This window comes from Kickxella alabastrina (assembly GCF_025024165.1).
Source record: "Kickxella alabastrina strain RSA 675 chromosome Unknown BX661scaffold_13, whole genome shotgun sequence".
Lineage (NCBI taxonomy): Eukaryota > Fungi > Kickxellomycota > Kickxellomycetes > Kickxellales > Kickxellaceae > Kickxella > Kickxella alabastrina.
In genome coordinates, this window is record NW_026251484.1 from 262,300 (window position 1) to 283,250 (window position 20,951).

Consider the following 20,951-nt stretch of genomic DNA (forward strand, 5'->3'; position numbering starts at 1 on the left):
CCAAATAATAATAATAATATGTAATTGGAAACTATCAAGGTATTTCATGCATACATTTATATATCATTTATTTATTTGTTATAAATGCTATATTAAAATTAACAGTCTTATTCTCCGTGCTTGAGCATCTGCACAAACTCACGGTACTTCAAATATCCATCTGGTGTAATCGGCGCATGTTTAAACATAATATCCACGTCCTTCTTCGTAAACCTATCCCCCATCTGCATCAAAGCGTCTCTCAAATCCGCCGACGAAATCAACCCATTCCCATCCAAATCAAAGGCCTCAAAAGCCGACAATATCTCACTCTCCGGATCCGTCCCACTAAGATGCTCACCCATCAAGGTCAAAAACATTGTAAAATTAATAGGCCCGGAGCCTCATTAACCATGGCATCTATGTAGCTGTCGGATACGTTTTGGCCTAGGGAACTGAGCATTTCGCGGAGATCGTCGCGGTCTACGATGTTGTCTGAGTTGTGATCAAAGATCCCAAAGGCCTCTTTGAATTCGGATATTTGCTTTTGGTCGAATATCGCAAAGACGTTGGAGTTTTGACGGGCGGCGCGCTTCTTCTTGTTTAGGTTTTTGTATCTGACATTTCTAAAGAAAATAAATTGTAGAGTAAATAAATGAGAGAATAAAGTGGATTGCGAGAAAGAAGAAAAAAGAAGGGGGGTAAGAGTACAAAAATAAATAAGAGTAGTAGGAAAGGAATAACAAAAGAAAGAGTTGTTTTTTTTCTTTTTTTTTGGCACTGCGATGGGTCTGGCTTTAATTTTTTTGGCACAGGTGACAAAGCAAATAGTGTAAACACAAACGAGCCAATCAAGAAGAAAAGGGAAGAGTTTCGCTTTGCGTATGACATACGCGCGTAATCTCGAGTGGCCAAAAAAAGACCAGAATGTAAAATGATGATCACTTCAAATAAAAAATTTATTCCCTTTTTTTCTTGGCTCACTCGTCTTTTCAGTTTACATTCACATTTACATTTTCAATTCCAACAATTCCAAGAAATGCCAGGACATGCAACACTTTCACAAATCACCGCTTTCCAAACATGGGCGTTTCGGACATAGGCTTGGTGAGGCAGACTCTACTCAACAGACTCTACGGCCGCACCCAGCCATCAACACTAGTCGGTTTGTCCACGCAGCTCTCCTCGATCCACTCACTCCTACACCGCACAGTGGCAAACCTAGAAGGCAACTCGGTTCTGCTCATAGGCCCACGCGGCAGCGGCAAAAGCACTCTGATCCAAAAGGCGCTCTCCCTCCTCCACCACCACAAACCACAGCAAGAGCACAGGCAAGAGCAGGAGCAGGGGCAGGGGCAGAAGAAAACCCACCATGTGGTGAAGCTCAGCGGATTCATCCACACAACAGACAAAATTGCCCTTCGTGACATCGCCCGCCAGCTTCTAATAACGCAGGACCTCGAAAACATCCTCATTGGGTCCTTCTCCGACGCCTTCACATACATCCTACAGCAAATGCGCACAGACTCCAGCGACCGCCCTATACCCCTGGTATTTATCCTCGAAGAGTTTGATCTTTTGGCCCAACACCCGAAGCAATCCCTCTTGTACACGTTGTTTGACATTGCGCAGCAGAGCCAGCGCCAGACGCCGATTGCTGTCGTCGGGTGACGGCGCGGGTGGATGTCATGGATCTTTTGGAGAAGCGCGTAAAGTCGCGGTTCTCGCACCGACAGGTGTACGTGCAGTATACGCGGAGTCTCGAGGAATTCGCGCAGATCTTCCGCGAGGCATTGAGCACGGGGGACCCCGGCTTTGACCACCGGGTGGATGAGGTGTTGGCGGATGCTCCTGTGCGCGCGTATATCCTGGAGGCATATGAGTTCTCAAAGGACCCGCGCCGGGCCCTGAGGGTGTTTGCCTCTGCCGTAGCCAGGCTCTCGCAGCTCCGCCCAGCGCTCTCCCTGGACGAGATTCGCGAGAGCGTAGGCAGGGAAAGGGCGTCGGCCAAAATGCAGGTGTTGAGGGGCATTTCTCTGCTTGAGCTCTACCTTCTGGTGGCCATGCGTGGGCTTCTGGGCACTGGCAGTGGCAAGTTTAACTTTGAAATGGTCTATGCCGAGTACAAGCTGTTTATGTCCCGGTATGTGATGGGCTCGAGTGGGTCGATGAAGGTGTATAAGAAGCCTGTGGCAATGAAGGCCTTTGAGACACTGGTGGAACTGGAGATTGTCCGCGGTGTGGGCGAGGGCAATGCTACGGCGGGGGGAGTCTCTGGGAGGAATGATCTGCTGGCGGCTAGTGGCCGCGCACCGAAGGAGTATAGGATGGTGCAGATGATGCTGGAACCGGGCCAGGTCGTCGAACTGGTGGAGGCGAGGGAGGATGTTCCGGCTGTTGTTAGACGATGGGCACAGCAGTAAGAAAAAAACGAAAAGGGGGAAGGTGCGTTTTGGTGAAACCTTTTTTGGGCTTTTTTCCATTCCAGGGTGGATCGTCTGAGTCCTTAGAACGAGTGTGCAAGGAGAGGGGGAGGGGGGAAATAGAGAAGGACGATGTTTTTCTCCGCAGTTTTTTATTCTTATTGTTATATGTATGGTCAAAACATTGTTACGGTTGGGGTTACTGGATGTTTCTGACTGCTGTGTTTTATGTAAGTTTGGAATTTGCTGTTCACTCTGACAAGCAAAAAAACAAATGCTAAATCGAAATTATTTCCAAATAAGCAATCGTGGCGGTTGAAACAAAATGTCTGTCATGCGATACAAAACACAAAACACATGTCGATTTAAATAGCAATAAACAAATGACATGAAAATGTCTAAGACCTTTACATTTTTGTATTATTCATTAAATGTTAGCTTTTTTGTATATATGCGATAAATGCAGAGAACAAATCATTTCTTTATATTTAGAAAAAAAGAGTATATAACAGGATGTGAATTTAACTTGTCGACAAGTCGTAGTTTTCCCACAAAAACACTTTTTTAAATATATTTCTTCAACAAACTGAAAAACACTACCTCTTAACACAATGCGCTATATTAGCAGCCTACTTATCGGAGCATTCATCCACACTGCCTCCGTGTATGCGCTTCCATTGCCGCAATACGTGCCGCAAAATATGGACTACAACTACCCAATGTACAACCCACAAATGATGTACAATAACGGCAACAACGGTATGATGAACAATGGTGGCGGCATGATGTACAACAATGGCATGATGAACAGCAACGGCATGATGAATAACAGGGGTGGTATGATGTACAACAATGGCAGTGGCATGAACAATCAGCCAATCGGCCGCTCATCCTCGCCCTCATCCTCATCCAAGGCTCGCGGACAGCGGTACCATGCACACGCAGCAGTCAACGACTGGCCGATCCCCAAGAACCCCTACAACAAAGCACGCGCCAACCGGCACCCATCCCACGCCGCACTCTACGCTGCTGACGCCATGGCCGGGCCCAACCCTATGAACCCACCGGCGCACAATCGCATTCCAATGGACGCCGACACTGACGATACCGATGATGACGAGCCCAAGAACAAAGACAAAGTATCCATATCTGGAGTCAGGCGCGCAGAGAAGTCCGTGTTGTCAATGGAGGCAGCAATGGCCAGCGATCCGAACACCAGCATTAATGTGGAAGCCCTGAGTGCTCGCATCATTAATGTGGACGCGTTTGACAGCGGCAGTATTAAACCCACTGCGTCAAGTTCCTCTACGCAATCTGGCAGTGCAAGTTCTTCGGATACATTGCTACCGACCACCAATGCTTCCGCCGCCCCTTCCGCTGCCAGTACTGCCATTGGTACTGTTAAGCAGACTATTACGCGCAGCATTGTTGCTTCCAAACCCACAGCAACCAAGTCTGCAGCTGACCAGCGCATGGCCACAAAGACAGCAAAAGGTATCTTGACCAAGGGCATTGCCCACGACTCGGCCGGCGGCAAGCACCAGTCTACCAGAGTAGCTGCTGCGAACTCTACATCCAGCCATCTGAGAGCCACATCCACCAACACAGCTGTGGCACCAAAAACGGCAACTAGAAAGGAACCATCGATGAAGAATATACGTGGTCTCTAGCATGTATATTATTCTCCATGTTTTTTATTGTTTCTATTTGTGCAACTGGAATTGCCTTTATTCGAAGGACATTTATTTACAGAAAGGACATATGGTAATATCGAATCTTCTCTGTTTTCTTATGTTTTAGTTTTATTTTTATTTAAAAAATGTCAAATAATATGAATGCGTTTAGACGATGGTGGTGGTGTAGCATCGATCTCTCCGTCATTGTCATCGTCGCTTTCAGCCTCATCATTCCGCTGCCCTGCATTAGCAAACGGCAACCTTGTCTGGACCATCCCAGGCGGTGCGCCCAATATGCTTCCATCCAGACTCTCCAACTGGCTCATCTCCTGCGAATCCGTCACCCCAGGCGGAACCAAAGGGCGCGGCATGTCCAGCAGCCGATACTCCCTCCCTGTCGTAGCTACGACACCGCGTGGGGTCCGCTCCTCGCAATTGGCGTCCGTGGGTGTGCGCAGAAGTGAGTCAGCGGCGCTCGGAGGAGGCCACAGCCGACTGCCACTGCCGCTGTCGCTGATGCGATCCTGGTGGAAGCTCGATTTATGCGACGCCGGGGTTTCCTCTGTATGATGCGCCATGATGGCGCGCAATGGCGTGGCTGTATCATGGACGCTCAGCTGGCTCACGCGCTGCTCCACATGCCTCTGCTGCTGCTGCTGCTGTTGTTGTTGTGTGGTAAAGGTGCCAAACTGCGGCGACACCCCCGCTGCTGCTGCTGCTGCTGTCGCTGGGGCGTGACATAAGCGCTAGAAACCGTCGTCAGGATATCGCCGACAGTGGCCACGATAAAGTCCGCAACCATATCGGGCGCCGCCCGCTGTCCCTGTGCGCCGATCCTGAAGAAAATCGGGCTGCCGCCGTGGTTGAAAAACGCCTCTAGCGGTAGCGCCACAGCCTCAGCGTATATTAGAATAGCGCGAAACTCGCGCATCCCCATGGTGAGCTCCACAGGGCCGCCCACCACGTACTGGTCGAAATCATCCGGATCAATGCTCAGCTCGGTATGCAAGGAGCGCGCAAAGTCAGGAACCCCGGCAGCCACAGGGCCAATGGCCGCAGACGCATAGTGATCTTCGGCCCAACTGCGCACCAGAACCGACGTCGGCGTCATGCGCATTGAGACTTCATCCAAGCCACGGGCAAAGTGGCCAATCCACGTGGCTGCAGCCTTAGCGCCCACTCGCCACCGATTCTTGCAGTCGTCATGGCTGTAGTCCATCACCAACCCGCTGCATGCCTCATAGAACAACCGGTGGGTGCGGCAGATTCCCTCGCGGAACTCCATGCGCACGACCAGCCGGCATTCGCCCGTGGACGCTGGCCCGCCAGCCTCCGACTGCTCGATGCGCAGCAAGCACCGCACAACCGTATGCGGTGTAACCGACCCTGCGCTGCCGCCAGCGCTAAAGTTGCTGCCGCTGGTGCTGCTGCCGCTGGTGCTGCTGGCAGGGTTGGGCTTGCGCGGTTTGAATATACCCATGAGGAGCTTGGCCTGCAGCCGGCAGTAGAGTGTGGATGCTGGCGGCGTGTAAGCTGAGAAGAAGCGCTGATGCAGAGTGATGGTAGCGTGGGCGGAGTGCGACGCGCTGGTGTTTGTTAGCAGCACCCGGTCAGCGTGCGCCTCGAGTGTGATCTCACCTCCGATCCGCGAGAGACACTGGAGTGCCCTGTAGAGTGGCTTGAGCGAAGCTGGTGGAATCTGGGCCTCCATTTTTGTTGCAAAATATGAAAAATAACGAATAGAAAACAAATTGGAATTGGTACTTTTAAAAAAAAATGAAAAAGAAGAGAGGGGAATAGGAAAAATGAAGGCGTTGATTACTTTGGCAGAGCCCGCTTTCAGCACATTTGGCATTCAGCATTCAGTAACTGCGCACAAACAAAAAAGAACTGATCAGATCAGTGGGGGCAAAAAATCTAGTATGGGCGGAACTGGCGCGTCTGGCGCATTCTTGCGATCTTCTCCTTATCCTCATCGAACTTCTTCCGCAAGTCATCCAGCTGATCCTTCTTGTGCTCACGCACCTGGAACCGGTACATGTTGCCGAACACTACCTCCTTCTTCTTCTTCCCAGCCTCCCTGGCCTCATCTGCCGTCGCCGCTGTCACAGCGCCCTGCCCGTCGGAGTTCCGCGTATTACGTCCACGGCGAACAACCGTCACAAAGCCATCGGCATCCGGCACATTCTGCTGCTGCTCCAGCATGCGCTCGCGCTCATACTGTGCAGCCTCGAACTTGGCCATATACTGGTCGACATCCTCCTGGTGCAGCTCCGTGGGCGGACGCTCTGCACGGTACTCGTAGAGATACCGGGACAGTCCGCGGTACTCCAACGGGCTTGTGGTGTCGCGCTGCGGCCACGCACGCACCCCGCGCGCCATCCCCAGAACCGCCGCCATCTCTGCGTCCTCCAGCAAAACGACGTGTGCGCTGCCTCCTGACCGCTGCAAAATTGGCCGCTCAACCGCCTTGACGCCCTCATCCGCTGCCTCACTGGCGCCCTTCTGCTTACTGGCCTTATTCTGCTTTGCCTCCTCCTCCTGCATGGATTTCGCCAGCTCAGCCATCAATTGCGCACGTACCGCTGTCTGCCTCACAATGTCCTGCCCGACGACATCATGGAAAAGTACGCGTGCGACGCGCGCTGTGCCGTGGAAAAGACGCCGGATATCGCGCTCCGTCGTGTCCGCCGGCAGGTTGTACAAAAAGAGCGTGCGGCTGGAGGGCAGCAGGATATCCTCCTTGGTTGTCGTGTGCTGCTTGAAGTAGATGTAGTGCGTGGCTGACTCGCTGTCGTCGTCGAAGCGGACGGGGAGCACCTTGTACCCGCCGATCACCGCAAGTCCATTGGTGCTGCTCTTCTTGCTTGTCTTTTTGCTCGCGCCCGCCATTTATGTGAATGTGTTTGAACTGAGTGTGTATATATTTATGCCAAAAAGAAAAAAGTTGAATTGAACTGGGCAAGCACAGAAAAAAGAGGGGAAAAGGTTGATCTGCTTGGCCTCCACCACAAGCAAAGAAAAAACAATCTGCAAAAAAAAAACCTTGCAATCAAATCACCAATATGCTGATCAAACTGCCTTCAACAAATAAAATAACTGCAAAAAAAGTGATTTCTGCCAGGATTGAACTGGCGACCGTCTGCGTGTTAGGCAGACGTGATAACCGACTACACCAAGAAATCACATTGCTGACTAAACTAGTTAATCACCTTATTGATTATCTTATTCTACATATAATTACATACTTGTGCACAAGTTTTTTGAGTTGCAGTTTGAACTGTCTGTCAACTTTTTGTTTTGCAGATCAACAGAAAATATACTAATATAAATCGAGCACCATTGTCTCTCAATGTTTTTCTGGTACAATATGAATAACAGACAATGTTTGCTACGCTATTTTCTTCTTTTGTTTATAATTTTTTTACTTTTCACAAAATAATTAGTGTTCTTCACAAGTAAATACCATTTGCAAGAAGAACATGTATGTGTCCTATTGTTTGTTTTATTATATTGATACCAACGCATAATATTCATCCGACATTTAAATACGGGGTTTGAAAATGATGTTACTGCTTTGTGTCAGTCAATATTCTTGTGAGAATATACCGAAACAAATACTAAATTTTTGTTTTGGACATCCCCACTATTTACCCGCTTGTAGTATTCTTTTTTCTTCTTGTGTAGCTATAACATCAACTTAAAGTTTTTATTCCTAGTAAACATGGACCGCCCACACCAAGCTTTGCAAACACCTGCGTCACCACCCATCCACAGCCTGCCTGAATACCTCTACCATGCCTACGAATCAACACCATCTGCCGGAGTTGTCCCCGCTGAGTGCCCTATGCTTATTGACGCCCGCACAGACCGCACCATCACATACACCCAGTTTAAGCAAATTTCCGCAATCCTAGCAACCACCCTGCACTCTAGATACGGCATAACATCTGGAAATACCATAGCCATTCTCTCCAGCTCAAGTATCGACATCCCAATCATTTCCGCAGCTGCGTGGATCCTCTGCGCAAACATAGTCATACTTACGCCCGAATTAAACCCTGGTGAGAGCGATATATATGGATACCATTGGTGGTTTTGCGCGGAGCTGAATGCGTTGATGCGGGCGAATCATATGCCTTCAATTTTTTTTGCATCTGCAATGTATCACCAAGCTATCCAAGAGATCATACTGAGTTATATATATCCAGAGGAAATGCCTTATATCATTAGAATGACTCCCGATGTGGATATTGATGGAAGAGAGGTTTGGGGTAATTGCAATTTGCCGGACCTCTACACACCAAGGCCCAACACCGATCTCCCTTACAGTCGAGAGGTGTTATGCGAGACCATGGCACAGGAACTCGCCGCTGTACTGTACTTTACACACGCAAATGAAGAACACGGGCCCCAGTTATTGAAGTAACCAGGATGTCGCATGCAAACACTATCTACTTTTACTTAAACACCCAGCGCCGATACTCATCGTCTATGCCGCACCCTTCGGATATCTCGCCGTCCACTGTGGTATTGGGTGTAAAACCGACTTACACCGTGTTCAGATTGCACCTCGCGTATCATCTGCACAAGACCATTATGGACTTGTTCTGTTGCAATGCCACATACTTGGTCGCTGAATTTTTCGATCTCAATGAGTTTATTAGAGTGGTTGATCAGTATGAAGTGAAGAACGCAGAGCTAGTTTTTGAAGAAATCAACACGTTGATCGCTCATTTGCGCGGTATCGCCAGCATTACCAGCACCAGTAGCAGCAGTGGTGCTGGGGTGCTTCTGGGATCGCTGAGATTTATCTACACAGCGTCGAAAAAAGCTGTCGAGCAGCTGTCACCCAGACTGGCCGAGGTGCTTCCCGGCGTTCAAATCATCCGCACTCGATTTGGATCGTACATTGACCCGCCGGCATAAAAAACATTAAAACATATTTTCAATAGCTCAACAAAATATACTTAAAATCAACAAATTTATTAATTCATAACTCCTTTTCAAGAACCATTGAATACGTTCTCGCCCTGGTTACAGTCCAGCCGCACCGCCAACGTCAAATAGGACTCATCGAACTTGCGTGCATAATGATTAAGCGCCCTGACCATGGTCCTCAGCTGCTGACTCCAATCATCATTAGCTTCCTTCAGTTTAACCATAAAGCTTGCCAGCGTATCCTGCTGCTCCTGCTGCCGCTTGCGCACCAAGTCTGCGCTCTCACCCTCCGCCTCCCTCCTCGCACTTCTCCGGAACAAAACTGATTTCGTCGAGACCATATTGTTCACCAAGCTGATAAACTTATTACTGCGCTTTAACAGCTCCACAATTGTCTTGGGAAGCTTCCCAGCGGTCAATCCAAACTGCTGGAACATGATGTCTAGGTATTTTTTGTGGATTCCACTCAGGTCATCCACAGTCGTGGCCTTTTTCATCAGCTCCGTCATTTTCGCCCACTGCGGTTCAATGACGTCCCAGAAGCAATAGTAGAGAATCTGCTGGATGCAAATTAGAATACGGTGGCGCATCGTATGGATGTTAAGGAACAGGGCGCGAAGCTGCGCTTCAGTTTTTACATCCTTGATATTTTGCGCGCGCGCAGAGGAAGAAGCGGCAGAGCTTCCCGGCAGGATAAAGCGCGGGTCGTCGAGCTTGAGGTTGGTCATCCACGATGCCACAAGGTTCTGCTCCGTCTGCTTGAGCATCAGCAGCAGTCTGCTCATGGCCCTATACTTGTTCATCGTCGGCCTGTCCAGCACTATGTCCAAGGGGAACGGGATCTGTAGCTGGAGTCCCAGGGACACGTCGCCGGATAAAAAGTTGTCACTGAGGATGCTAGTGCCCAGGAAAGTCGCCCCCGCGGCGTACGTCTCCCTGATCGGCCGATGTGTCGTTGACGGCATCTCAGTTGGTTTCTTGAGTTCTGCTAAGCTGATCATCTTAAGCGTATCAATGAGATCAACGGACTCTAGGGTGACCTTAACAATGTCCTTGAGCGGGTCGTCGTGGGACACCGATGCCGGGTTAAGCAGCGCCAGGTCGAGGAATGACTGCAACCGGTTAGCAGACATGTCCTTGGGCTCGCGGCTGATCTCAACTTTTGCGAGGTCCAAAAAGTGTGTCAGAAAGTCGGACTTTTCAAACAAAAGATAATGCTTGACGGCTCCCAAGTAAGTCATCATCTTGCCATCCTTGAATAGAATGTCTAGCAGCGCCTGGTTCGCCCGCAGATATGCCTGGTCAATTTCCCGCATGAGCGTCTGCGGGTTCAGCAGTCCATCCAGCGAGCACCCCAGCGTGTCCAGCCCACCGGGCGAATCCAACCCAGCAGCAAAGGCGCCAGCTGGAGATGACTTGTGCTCGAGCGTGCGCAGGTCAATGCCGTAGGAGCGCAGTGTGTTGAGGTACTCACCCGTGCGCACAATCTTTTCCGAGAACGGGCGTAGGTACTCGGGCGTAAGGTCGGGAACCGACATAAAATTCAGGCCATTGGATATAGGCAAGATTGACTTGCCACCGAAATCCTCCGCGCCGTCGGTGTCAAGGAACACGCGGACGCCAACGGCATCGCTGTCCCTGACGACCATAAATTCCCCGGCCATATCCAGCCGGTTGCTCTCCAGCTCACCGGTACTCAGCCAGTGCTCGAGCATCTTGATGAAGGGCACCGACGCTTTGGTCAGCAAAAACTCGTACAGCTGCCGTGTCGACTGGTCGCCGCCGCGCATGCGGATCATGTCCGAGATGACGTTAAGCGTAAAGCCGCCACGCACCACAAAGCGCTCCTCGGGGAATATCTCCAAGTCATGCACTTCGTCGACAACTTCGTCTTCGTAGTCAACGCTTTCTGGCTCAGAGTTGGGCATCCCGTCATCGACAAAATCAGCAACCTCCTCGTCTGGTGCCATGCCGTCGCCGACAGAGGATATAAAGCCATCGTCCTCAAGCTGCGATTTCTCTACGACCGGCTGTGTGGGCAGCGGCAAGTCTTTCTCCTGGATCGCGTTGATCAGATGCACAAGGCGCTCGAACGTCCGCATGCTGGGATAGATGTGGCACCACAGCTTCTGCAAGGTATAAGGTTCGATCTCGGTCGATGTGCGCACAAGGTTCTCCAGGGTTGTGACTTGTGTATAAAAGTCCCGCAGCACCGTCGATATGGCCGCACACAGCGCCTGGTTGACCAACCCAGCCTGGCGCTGCGCATACGTGACAATAAAGTATTTGATGCGTTTGTGCATCAGCACCAGGGGCATGATCTTGTCGGCCATCATCCGCAACGTCGGGTTCATCCACTCCGGCGCCAAAAGTCCCTCGTTGACAGTTACGTCCTTCTGCCACACCTTAGCCTGCATGCCGTACCGAAAGGAATGTACCGGCCACTGAACCCCATGAGCAGCGACAGCAGATCCTCGATAATTGCCAGCTCCTGCAGGTTGGCGGCCAGCGGCTGCAATGCAACATCGTTGTCGTACAAATCCTGCGGGTCCTGTGGGTCGCTGCCGCCGCTGTCTGTCTCTGCGCCGGGTGCGTGTCCCACATGCGCGGTGCCAAGGGCGCCCGCTCGCGCACGCGTGTGTTGCGGAATGAGCTTTCAAACATCTGGTATTTGTTGCTAAAGTTATGGTGCTCCTCGTTGGACTCGGCCGGCGAATGTGTGGGCTCGCCATATCTGGCCTGCGGCGTAAAGCTCACAGAGTTGTCGTGGTCGCGCTTGATTCTCCGGATGATGGGCCGCATGTAGGTTTTTTCTGTGTCCTGGTCGCTTGCGTATTGGTATCCAGCGTAGCTGACCCGCTTCGCGTTGGAATATTCGTTCCCGTAATCAAAGTCCTGAGCGTTCATATATTATTTATTTGATGTTCTCTGGAGCTGTGACGGTGGATAATAAAAATACTTTTAATAAATCTTTTAAATTGTAAAAAAAATAATAATTAGGAATGCAAGGAGAGAAATGTGAACGCTCCCTTTTTCATTGTTGAGCTTCGCCTTGAACATGTTTATTTTTGAATGGCGAGCCAGTTGGCTAGCGGCTCGAAATAGTAAACAAACATTTAGCTACCGGCTCGCAATGTTTTTTTTAGCATTACGATTTCCTCGATTTGAGCTGAGTAGAAAATTCCACTAATTTTTTTAAAAATGAGAAAAGAGATTCTCAAAAAGGAATAGTGTATCGAATCGGTTGCCCACAGCTCGAGTGAGCGAACAAAGCGAGACGAGACAAAACAACAATGCGATGCGACGCCAGAAACATCGCGCCGCGCACAGCCCTTTTTCTCTTCTCTACTTTTTCTCTTGCTTTTACTTTTAGCTTTTATATACACCAACACTTTTGTCTTGATATTTTTATTTTAAAAAATATAATAAAAAATGGCAGACTTCCAGCCCCAGGACGTCATACCTGAGGTCCTTCACCCTTACTTCCCGAGAGACGCCGCCCTGCCGCACTACGTGGCCTCAAAGTTTAACATGAGCGAGTCGCTCACCACCCTCAGCGCCGGCGTCGGTCTCCTGGCCGTCATTAGCATTATTCTTCTTGCTCGCGCACGGACTTCCCTGACAGGCAAGGACAAGCTTATCGTCATTTGGATGATTGTGTGCGCTGGAATCCACATCATCCTTGAGGGCTACTTCTCCTTCAACCACGCCACTCTGGCGGGTAAGCAGTCCGTGTTGGCCGACCTGTGGCGCGAGTACGCTCACTCTGACTCGCGGTACCTGACCAGCGACCCGTTTACTGTCATTATGGAGGGAATCACGGCTGTGTTTGATGGCTCGTTCGCCATTGTCACTGCGTACGGCATTCTGGCAGATTCGCCCATCAGATACCCTGCTCAGCTCATTACGTCTCTGGCGCAGGTGTATGGTGATGTGCTGTACATGGCAACCAATTACATGGAAAACTATAAGCACACCAACCCCCACCCGTACTACTTCTACTTCTATTTTGTGACGCTGAACGCCTCTGGATGTCATCCCCACTTACCTGATCGTAGACGCGTGCAAGAACATATATCGCGGCATGCTCATTGCCCAGCGCGCCACCACCATCAAGAAGTCGAACTGAGTCAATTATTATTATAACTTTCCAACAGGAACAAAAAACTTTCAAAAAAGATTATGCTAAATATGCTGTTGCGCAGACTGAAGATATGGAAGTGGATGTTGAGGTCGAGAATCGCGAAACAGATTTCCACCCGTGTGCGATGATAGGACGCTAATTGGATAAGCAGGCGTAAATTAGGGAGGCATTACATTGATGCCCAAACATGCTCCCCATTTTGCAATGCACACGCGTGAGTGCACACCACGAAAACCACAACATTGACTTCCAAGATACCGGTCTGCTCGCAGAAGATCCAGTTCTCACCAACGAGCGCACAATTGACAATGTGCACAACAAAGGCGACAGGGCACATATATAAGATGAGGCCGGCCTAGAAGTACTTTAGAAACATCAGTAATAAAACCATTTATAAAATCACCCCTAACTTTTAACACTAGACAACTAGTGCTCCTCACACCCCCCTCTTACTATAACAATGCCAATATTCATAAAAATTATTGCTGCCAGCCGGCCTTTCGCAGGATGCCCACGATAAAATCAGTCTTGTCGTTGGTGTATTTGTATTGTCCCTCTCTGTGCCCCGCTCACTTGTTGTCTAGCTGTCTCTTCAAATTCACATACTCGATGCGAGCATCCTCGTTATCACGTAGGTACTGAACGAACAATTTCCTGCGGGTATACTCGGCGTTGTTGATTTGCACCATGTGTATGTGGTATCCAGGCTTTTTGAAATACTCGCGACCCGCAATATTGCACTCCCCCTTGTACGCATATCTGAGAGAGCGCAGTCCCGTAACGCAGATTCTTGGGTTATTAAAATTGTTTACGACGGCCTGTATATCGATGATTGGCTTGGCAGCCATGCTGGGAATCCCGGTTGAACCAACATGCTCAATGTCCAGTATTAAGTTGACAATGATCTGCCGAATACGCTGCTTTTCTTCAAGAAACAGCCTGGGCCACTTGGGGTTATGGTCACAAATGACGAGTGGCTCGTTAAAATAGGTGCAGTCTTTAGGAATAAACATGCCCATTTTGAAGTGTAATAAAATCTACCAACTAAAAAAGTTCAATAAAACAAAACAAAACTGAATGCCACGATTATTGAATATAGCTTTTATTGCCTTGAGTTTTTATATATGCACAATATGTGCTATTTTTATGATATATGCCACAGTTGAGGCACATGATGTTACACGTTGCCTTACTGAGATTAATTGATTACGCGTGTGGCAATCAGAGCAATGATTATATGTTTTATTATAGTTTATTTATGTCATAACGAGAGCATATAAAAAGAGCGGCTGTCGGGCAGCCAGGAATTGCTCTCCTTGAAATAAATAAAATGTCTTTAATTATACCCTGTTGTAGCATATATCAGACATAATCATTCAAACTGATCACTACTACCATTGTAAAAACACATGGATTGATATATCATAAGGTACTCATATTAAAATACATAATTTAAACATATGTTAATCAAGTTAATTTGTTTAATTATATTGAAACACGAGAGTATACCGTGCAAAAATGTGTTAAATTCTAATAAAAAGACGCTCTTATTGTGCAAAAAACATTAAATTGGAATTTTCTATTGAATTCGTCAAAAATTTATATTAAAAATAGGAATATAGCGCTTTCCGCATAACGTTTATTTATAGCTAAAGAAAAACAGTGATCCAACAACATCAAGCACTATCTTTTTTCAAATCAGATCGCATCATGCACTATACACATTTGTTATTGCTGACATCAGAACATGATTTTACAGCTCCCACACGCTGTTTTCAGAAAAAAATAAGACTGAATATATCGATTAGAACATTTTATAAAGAAAACAGCTGTTATTGTCATTTTTTACTCGTAATATGCGGATATATAAAGAACACATTGCGAGCACATACACTATTTTTTATTATTAAATATAAATTTGAACACATTACCATTTATTTTTAACTTTTAGCGCAATGGAATTTGTCATTATTAACGTATCAGTCAATGACAAAAAGCTTAAATCTATTTCAACATGGTTTTCCAATATAAAACCCAGCGCAACAATGAGGTTAAGAGCCTGAATTTATTAAACAATAAGTCAAAAATATACAACGCAAACATGGAATGTAAACTTCAGGGTGATAATAGATGTACCATGCAGTAATTATTTTTTCTGAAGAGAATTTCAACAAGGAATTTATAAACAAGCTTAAAGCTCATGTGTACGACATTAATAATGACAATAATACTGACCAGGCTAAAATTGTGTTTTTTTCAGATGCCAAAAAAATGTCGAATATAATATAGTAATGTACAAGGTAGCTATTTTAAACACTCATTTTTACCTTTTATTGAATGGCTTCAAAGCACAGTGTTGTTGAGTGTTGTTATTCTGTTAAATCTTTTAATTCAACATTTTATTCAATAAACTAGTTTACAAAAATCACAAAATCTGGCATCAGAAAACACACATTATTAAAAATAAGCTTAGTGATGTCAATTAAAACACCAATGAGTAATACACATGCTTTTACAAGTAGCTATCATGTGATGTTTGAATTATTGCAAAATAAAAATATAATAATTGGTTGACTTTGTTTTAAACACGCCATAACAAAGCATTTTGAAATATTCTTTTTTTTTGTAAAATGAATGTAGGCTTGGTAGCAAAAAAACTATAAATTTTTTGTGCTGTGTATATATTATATAAAGTGTGCTCACTGCCAATGAATTAAATTTTTCATTCAGCAGCTTGTTTTTATTAGACTTTATTCAATCACCAGCCAATATATAATTCGCACTTTTCACAACCACTTTGGAGTACGGAATGCTCAAACTGGAAAATATTTTTACTTTAGTAGCGATAAAAGCAACATGACAAAAATATTGGTGTTGATTGACATGGGTAAATATCAGGGTTTGAGTATTCCTATTTTAAGGGCATAATGCAAGTCAATTCAACAAGTTACGATGCGGTTATAGTTTACAAGACTAAATAAAAACTAAGTATATTGTAGCCGAGCCTGAGAAAAATATATAATAATTCAAGGGCAAACACGTTTTTTTAGGCTTCATTGAGTTCCAATGTATGAAAACAAATTTAATAAGCAACTTAATTTAGTTGAATCCATTGATTAGCACTGTCAACTTGTTTTGATGAAGATGTAAAAGAAACTCATAAAGCAAGCTTATTCTTTTTAATATGGGTGACTGTGGACAGCAAGAAAATATTTGTTTTTTTCACTTCTTCAATGCAGCCGCACTTTTTAGCAAATAATTTTTTATCAATTGCAGCCATCCAATACATTAAAAATTCGTTGTAATGGGCGTGCTTGCTTATTATTTTACCACTGCTTTTGATTGGACTTATAAAGGATGGAATATGCCTACGAAAGCCCTGGCCCTCTTTTTCTTATTTTTTTTCCATTTTAATACTATATATTTTAGAATTATTTTATTTTCACTCATGGCCAACAAAAGGGTGTACAACATAAAGAAAAAAGAGAACAAAACAGTGTACGGGATTTTTAGGACTACTCTGAACCCCCTAGAAACAATTATTTTGTGGTTACCTTTTGATAATGAAAGAGAACGGGATGAAGACAAAATGATTGCAACACATCTGGCTAAAATGCGCGGAGAAACGCTAGAATTTGTGAAGCACAAGGAAACTCTTGATAGTATAACGTACGACACGGTTATATTTTGTGGAGCAAAAATGATGAAACATAGCTTAAGAACTAATACGTCCTTGTACGGGATTAAACTTATAAATAAAGAGCCCACACTTTTGGAGAAAACTCAAGCTATAGAGAAATGATAGGTCAAACGGGTCATTGCCATTGTATTCTAACACTTTTTTTGCAGAGCGAATATTGGGCATAGCTTTTCAGCACATATTCAAACTGGGTACATGTTTTTGTTTTTTGTTTCCTGGCTGTCAAAACATCGAGACGAAGTAACACACCTCTCTATGTTTGTGGTTAAAGCGCACGCAAATATCAACCAACAGCATTACAACAGCAAAATAATTATTCTAATGTTTTACTTTACTGTTTGTGGTTGACAATATATAAATAAATAAGGTTACACAACTAGTACTGAGATACTAACAGCTGATTCATAATGTTAAGGTCTCCCGAAGGGAGCAGATATATATGGAATTGAACATGCGTTAAATTGAACAAGGAACCAACCACCACAGGGTCGGCGGCTGGTCCTGAATATATAAGAAAGCTACGAAAACAATACTTGGCTAAGGGAGAATTCTCCTCAACAACTTTCATATCGACAGGCAATGGTTTGGTGAACATCAACGTGACTACAAAGGAATGCAGATATTGTTGAAAACATGATGAGATGAATAGTTCCACAAGGCAAACCAAATGCATATCAATAGTAAACCCGTGTAGTAATAAGGTTTTAATTGACATATGCATTTGCAATACAATGTTTACACCACATGTGCATAGCCAGGGGTAGTGACCACAGGCCCCCATCAGGGAGACATCGGGAACTCCCCCGGGCGGATCGCAGTAATAGGTTCAAGTTTTTCATTTGGTTTGGCTTAGGTAGAAAATAATTCAATAAAACAAGTAGAGTGAGCTTTTAGCTGTACATTTGCTTGCAGTTATTTGTAGCAAATTTAGAAGGCAAAATAATGTAAAATAAGACGGTTTAAAAAATGTGTGCACGTGTTTTTGTTAAGAATTCCACAGGAGGCTTTATTTACCTAATTTTTATTTAAAAGGTTGCACACTTTATTTTTCACTAGTAAGCACCGCAGACAAAGAGAGAAAATCGATGCTTTTTCTTAGTGTATCAATGTGGCCAAAAAAATACTTTTGCATACTGTAAAACTTTTCAACCAACATTTTTCACTCATCCTGGATGGGTATATAAAGAACGTAGCCAACCCTAAGAATAATATTTCATTTGAACTTAAAATTTTAATGAATAATAAAAGACAAAAAATGTAATGAACCCCAATTTTTATGGACAATGGCAACGATGACAAGACATTATATGGATTTTTTCAAAATTGGTAAGGATCACGCAAAAAATGAAATTATAATTACACAATACCATGAATATTCTCAAGAAAATCGCGACAAAGTATCAAGGCCACAATCTGACGCAAGAGAGCGCAAAGATCTCTCTATACTAGCCAAGAAGTCCACTGATAAAATGAAAAACATCCTTGTACATTATAATGAAAAACACGAGAATTGTGATCTCATAAAAAAAACTTGCTTACCTATAAGCTTATATTGTAAGGTATGGAGCCTAAACTCTCGTAAAATAACTATGATGGCTGATAGAAATTGTCTTTTAAATGTGTGGTTTCGAGCGATCATCTTAGCTTTTTTAATTAAATTTTGACTATAGATTAGTTCAACTTGTCTAATAAACATATACATATACATATACGCCATAATCAAGTTTCAACAACCAGTTCATATCAATGTTCTTGTTTGAACTTCAACAAAAAACGCTCATCTACACATTGGATCTGGCATCGGCCGATGGATCCGTATTCGCCAGCGATGTCAAGTACGCCTCCCACAGCAACACAATCTCCTCCTGCGTCTCAATCAGAGACACCAAGTAAGACTCAATGGCCGCCTGGAAGTCCCTCACTCTGCCCACATCAAATCTGGCCATCTCCCTCCTCAAGATTAACGAGACATCATCAAAGGCATTCCGGCTAGACTCAGTGCGTATTTCCGAGCGTGCAATCTCCCCCTTCAATTGTGACATGCGCTCAGGGGACGCCCTCGAGGGATGCTGCACGAGACCCTCCAGGACCTTGCGGCGCTTAATTAGGTCGCCCAGGCTTGTTTGCCACAGACCGTGGGCGCGGCCGCGGGCAGAAAAGGCGGTGCGCACGGCGCCAATCATGCGGATGTACTCCTCGGTGGTGAGCTGGAAGGCGGCAAGGTCAGCAACGCCTTGGCGGTTCTGCAGCACCTTGAGCTTTAATTGCAAAGACCCCATATCTGTGAGTCCATTGGCAAGCGACTTGCTGAGCTCCTGGCCAGCCATCTTGAGATACGACTCGCCCAACTCACCATGGGCAATGCTGAGCTCGCGCCGCTGCCGCTGGCAATACTCCAGGGCACGCAGCAGTGCGCGTAGCTCTTCCTCAATGGCGTCCAGCTCCTGCATGCGCTTGGCAAACCACTCGTCCTTCTCCTTGTACTTTGTGCCGCCCCATGCGTCGCCAAACAACCCGCTGCCACCGGCAGTGCTACTGCCACTGAGTTGCGGGCCGGTGCCGTTAATCTCGGCAGCCACGCGGTTCTCCGTGATCATGCGCGCCTTGGTTGGGAAGTCATCGGCCTCGATGAAAAGCCTAAACACATCGTCGCACCACAACACCGGATGCTCGCTTATACGCATCAAACAGCTTTCTAAGCCAGCGCGCCGAGCCTCGACAAACTCGTCCTCGAACCGGCCCATGGACTGCTTCTCAGGAATGGCTGGTACGATGATCCCAGGGTGCCTCGCCACGAGCTCCTGCGCCAGCCAGTCAAAGTCACGGTACCGGCGGCGCACAACCATCTCGGACTCGCGGAACATCGGCGCGTCGCTGTGCGTGCACACCTTGTATGCGATGTAGGATGATTTGAGCGAGTCACTGACCTTGACTGGCTCAGTCACGTGTATGAGGAACTTGGGGATCTGGTCGACGGGCGTCGGGTCCAAAGACCGTCTGCGCTGCGGCGCGTTCAAGTACGCGCGCGACGAGGCGGAGACACGGGAAGATGTGGTGTTGGATCCGGAAGCACTTGGACGGCTGGTCTGCGACGATGGTGGCGACGAGGCCACGCGGTCGGTATGCTCGTGCGCATGCTGGATTTGCTCCTGCTGCTGAGGCGGCGGCAGCTGCTGGTCGTACGGATGCACATTGTGCTGCTGTTGCTTCATCGGGCTGTCAAAGCTTGCCCGGCGGCGCGCCTCGGACATTGAGCGTGTCTGGCGCGTTTTCACAGTGGCCGAGTTGTACGGAGTGGAGTACGCGACATCAACGCTTGCTCTGGCGGCGGGAATGGACATGTTGCTACCCTCGTTGTTGGCTGCTGCTGCGCTTGAAAGCGGGTCTTCAAATGAGGCTTGCGATTGTTTGCCCAGGACTCGGGGAGACCGCAGCCCGCGCTTTATAATCCCCACCCGGCGCGCAGTCTGCACGGCCGGCTGCGCAGCGTACCCCAAGGACACAGGCTTATCAGCAGCAAAGGCAGCCTCTGTCCCATTGGACACTGGGGCAGCAATGCCCTGATCGCGCTCAACAGCAGCAGAGGCAGAGGCAGGGGCAGCAGCAGAGGAACCGGCTTCGTCATCCAGGGATGCTTGTGAGTCGTCGATGGCTAGTGCTTCGGTTCGGCGCTGCAGGTGAGAGGAGTCGTCCTCGCTAGAGTCTGTTGAATTGTCCAGGGATTTGGTGGTTGTCGCTGGGTTGGTTGTGGGCGTGGAATCCCAGACGACGCTGGAATCGCCAAAGGGATTCATCTCGTCGGTGTTGAATGTAAATTCCGACTGGCTTTGCCGCGAGCGGTCGGTCGGACTGAACCCGCCGCCAAATAGGTCATCTTCGGAGCCGTCCATAGCTTGGAGAGATTAATAGAGTGGGGGTTAGAATTTTAAATCGAAAAATGTGGAAAATGTGGAAAATGTGGAAAATTTAAAAGAAAAAGTAAAGAAAAAAGCTAAGCGCAAAAAAAAACCATACAAGCACATGACAACAGCCTCCCACAATTAAAGATTGATAGAGCCGATGCAGCAGAAAGCATGCGCTCACGCATT

General features: G+C 46.9%; 9 protein-coding genes and 1 non-coding gene across 10 annotated transcripts; 3 read left to right on the forward strand and 7 right to left on the reverse strand.

Moving 5' to 3' along the window:
- Window positions 1-42: 42 nt before the first annotated feature.
- On the reverse strand, window positions 43-604 carry BX661DRAFT_183359 (uncharacterized protein; the record flags this gene model as incomplete). Its single annotated transcript, XM_051536215.1, has 2 exons — window positions 43-311; window positions 392-604. Coding segments are annotated over 2 exons (417 nt in total), but the record flags the coding sequence as incomplete, so codon positions are not given.
- A 336-nt stretch (window positions 605-940) lies between these two features.
- On the forward strand, window positions 941-2,402 carry BX661DRAFT_224898 (origin recognition complex subunit 4 C-terminus-domain-containing protein; the record flags this gene model as incomplete). Its single annotated transcript, XM_051538920.1, has 2 exons — window positions 941-1,641; window positions 1,683-2,402. Exons 1-2 carry the CDS (start codon window positions 1,063-1,065, stop codon window positions 2,400-2,402), a joined length of 1,299 nt encoding a protein of 432 aa, XP_051391231.1. The 5' UTR covers window positions 941-1,062.
- A 1,324-nt stretch (window positions 2,403-3,726) lies between these two features.
- On the reverse strand, window positions 3,727-4,090 carry BX661DRAFT_183362 (uncharacterized protein). The gene has a single exon (XM_051536216.1). It carries the CDS (start codon window positions 4,073-4,075, stop codon window positions 3,746-3,748), a length of 330 nt encoding a protein of 109 aa, XP_051391232.1. The 5' UTR covers window positions 4,076-4,090; the 3' UTR covers window positions 3,727-3,745.
- An 11-nt stretch (window positions 4,091-4,101) lies between these two features.
- On the reverse strand, window positions 4,102-5,836 carry BX661DRAFT_224900 (Rad9-domain-containing protein). Its single transcript, XM_051538921.1, has 2 exons — window positions 4,818-5,836; window positions 4,102-4,767 (listed from the first exon to the last, which is right to left on the reverse strand). Exons 1-2 carry the CDS (start codon window positions 5,787-5,789, stop codon window positions 4,225-4,227), a joined length of 1,515 nt encoding a protein of 504 aa, XP_051391233.1. The 5' UTR covers window positions 5,790-5,836; the 3' UTR covers window positions 4,102-4,224.
- Window positions 5,837-5,847: 11 nt separating this feature from the next.
- BX661DRAFT_183365 (ribosomal RNA-processing protein 7-domain-containing protein) lies at window positions 5,848-7,142 on the reverse strand. The gene has a single exon (XM_051536217.1). It carries the CDS (start codon window positions 6,968-6,970, stop codon window positions 5,996-5,998), a length of 975 nt encoding a protein of 324 aa, XP_051391234.1. The 5' UTR covers window positions 6,971-7,142; the 3' UTR covers window positions 5,848-5,995.
- Window positions 7,143-7,189: 47 nt separating this feature from the next.
- BX661DRAFT_t74 lies at window positions 7,190-7,263 on the reverse strand. Its single transcript has one exon. It is a non-coding gene; the product is annotated as a tRNA-Val (tRNA).
- A 685-nt stretch (window positions 7,264-7,948) lies between these two features.
- Window positions 7,949-9,007, forward strand: BX661DRAFT_205762 (uncharacterized protein; the record flags this gene model as incomplete). The annotated part of the gene is made up of 2 exons (XM_051538601.1): window positions 7,949-8,503; window positions 8,644-9,007. Exons 1-2 carry the CDS (start codon window positions 8,199-8,201, stop codon window positions 9,005-9,007), a joined length of 669 nt encoding a protein of 222 aa, XP_051391235.1. The 5' UTR covers window positions 7,949-8,198.
- Window positions 9,008-12,451: 3,444 nt separating this feature from the next.
- BX661DRAFT_198760 (Emopamil binding protein-domain-containing protein) lies at window positions 12,452-13,148 on the forward strand (the record flags this gene model as incomplete). The annotated part of the gene is made up of 2 exons (XM_051538259.1): window positions 12,452-13,052; window positions 13,078-13,148. The coding sequence occupies 2 exons, from the start codon at window positions 12,452-12,454 to the stop codon at window positions 13,146-13,148; spliced, it is 672 nt and encodes a 223-aa protein (XP_051391236.1).
- Window positions 13,149-13,543: 395 nt separating this feature from the next.
- BX661DRAFT_183378 (grpb/dephospho-CoA kinase) lies at window positions 13,544-14,116 on the reverse strand. The gene has a single exon (XM_051536218.1). The coding sequence runs from the start codon at window positions 14,009-14,011 to the stop codon at window positions 13,733-13,735; it is 279 nt and encodes a 92-aa protein (XP_051391237.1). The 5' UTR covers window positions 14,012-14,116; the 3' UTR covers window positions 13,544-13,732.
- A 4,416-nt stretch (window positions 14,117-18,532) lies between these two features.
- On the reverse strand, window positions 18,533-20,854 carry BX661DRAFT_183379 (Vps5 C terminal like-domain-containing protein). The gene has a single exon (XM_051536219.1). It carries the CDS (start codon window positions 20,751-20,753, stop codon window positions 18,645-18,647), a length of 2,109 nt encoding a protein of 702 aa, XP_051391238.1. The 5' UTR covers window positions 20,754-20,854; the 3' UTR covers window positions 18,533-18,644.
- Between the last annotated feature and the right edge of the window lie 97 nt (window positions 20,855-20,951).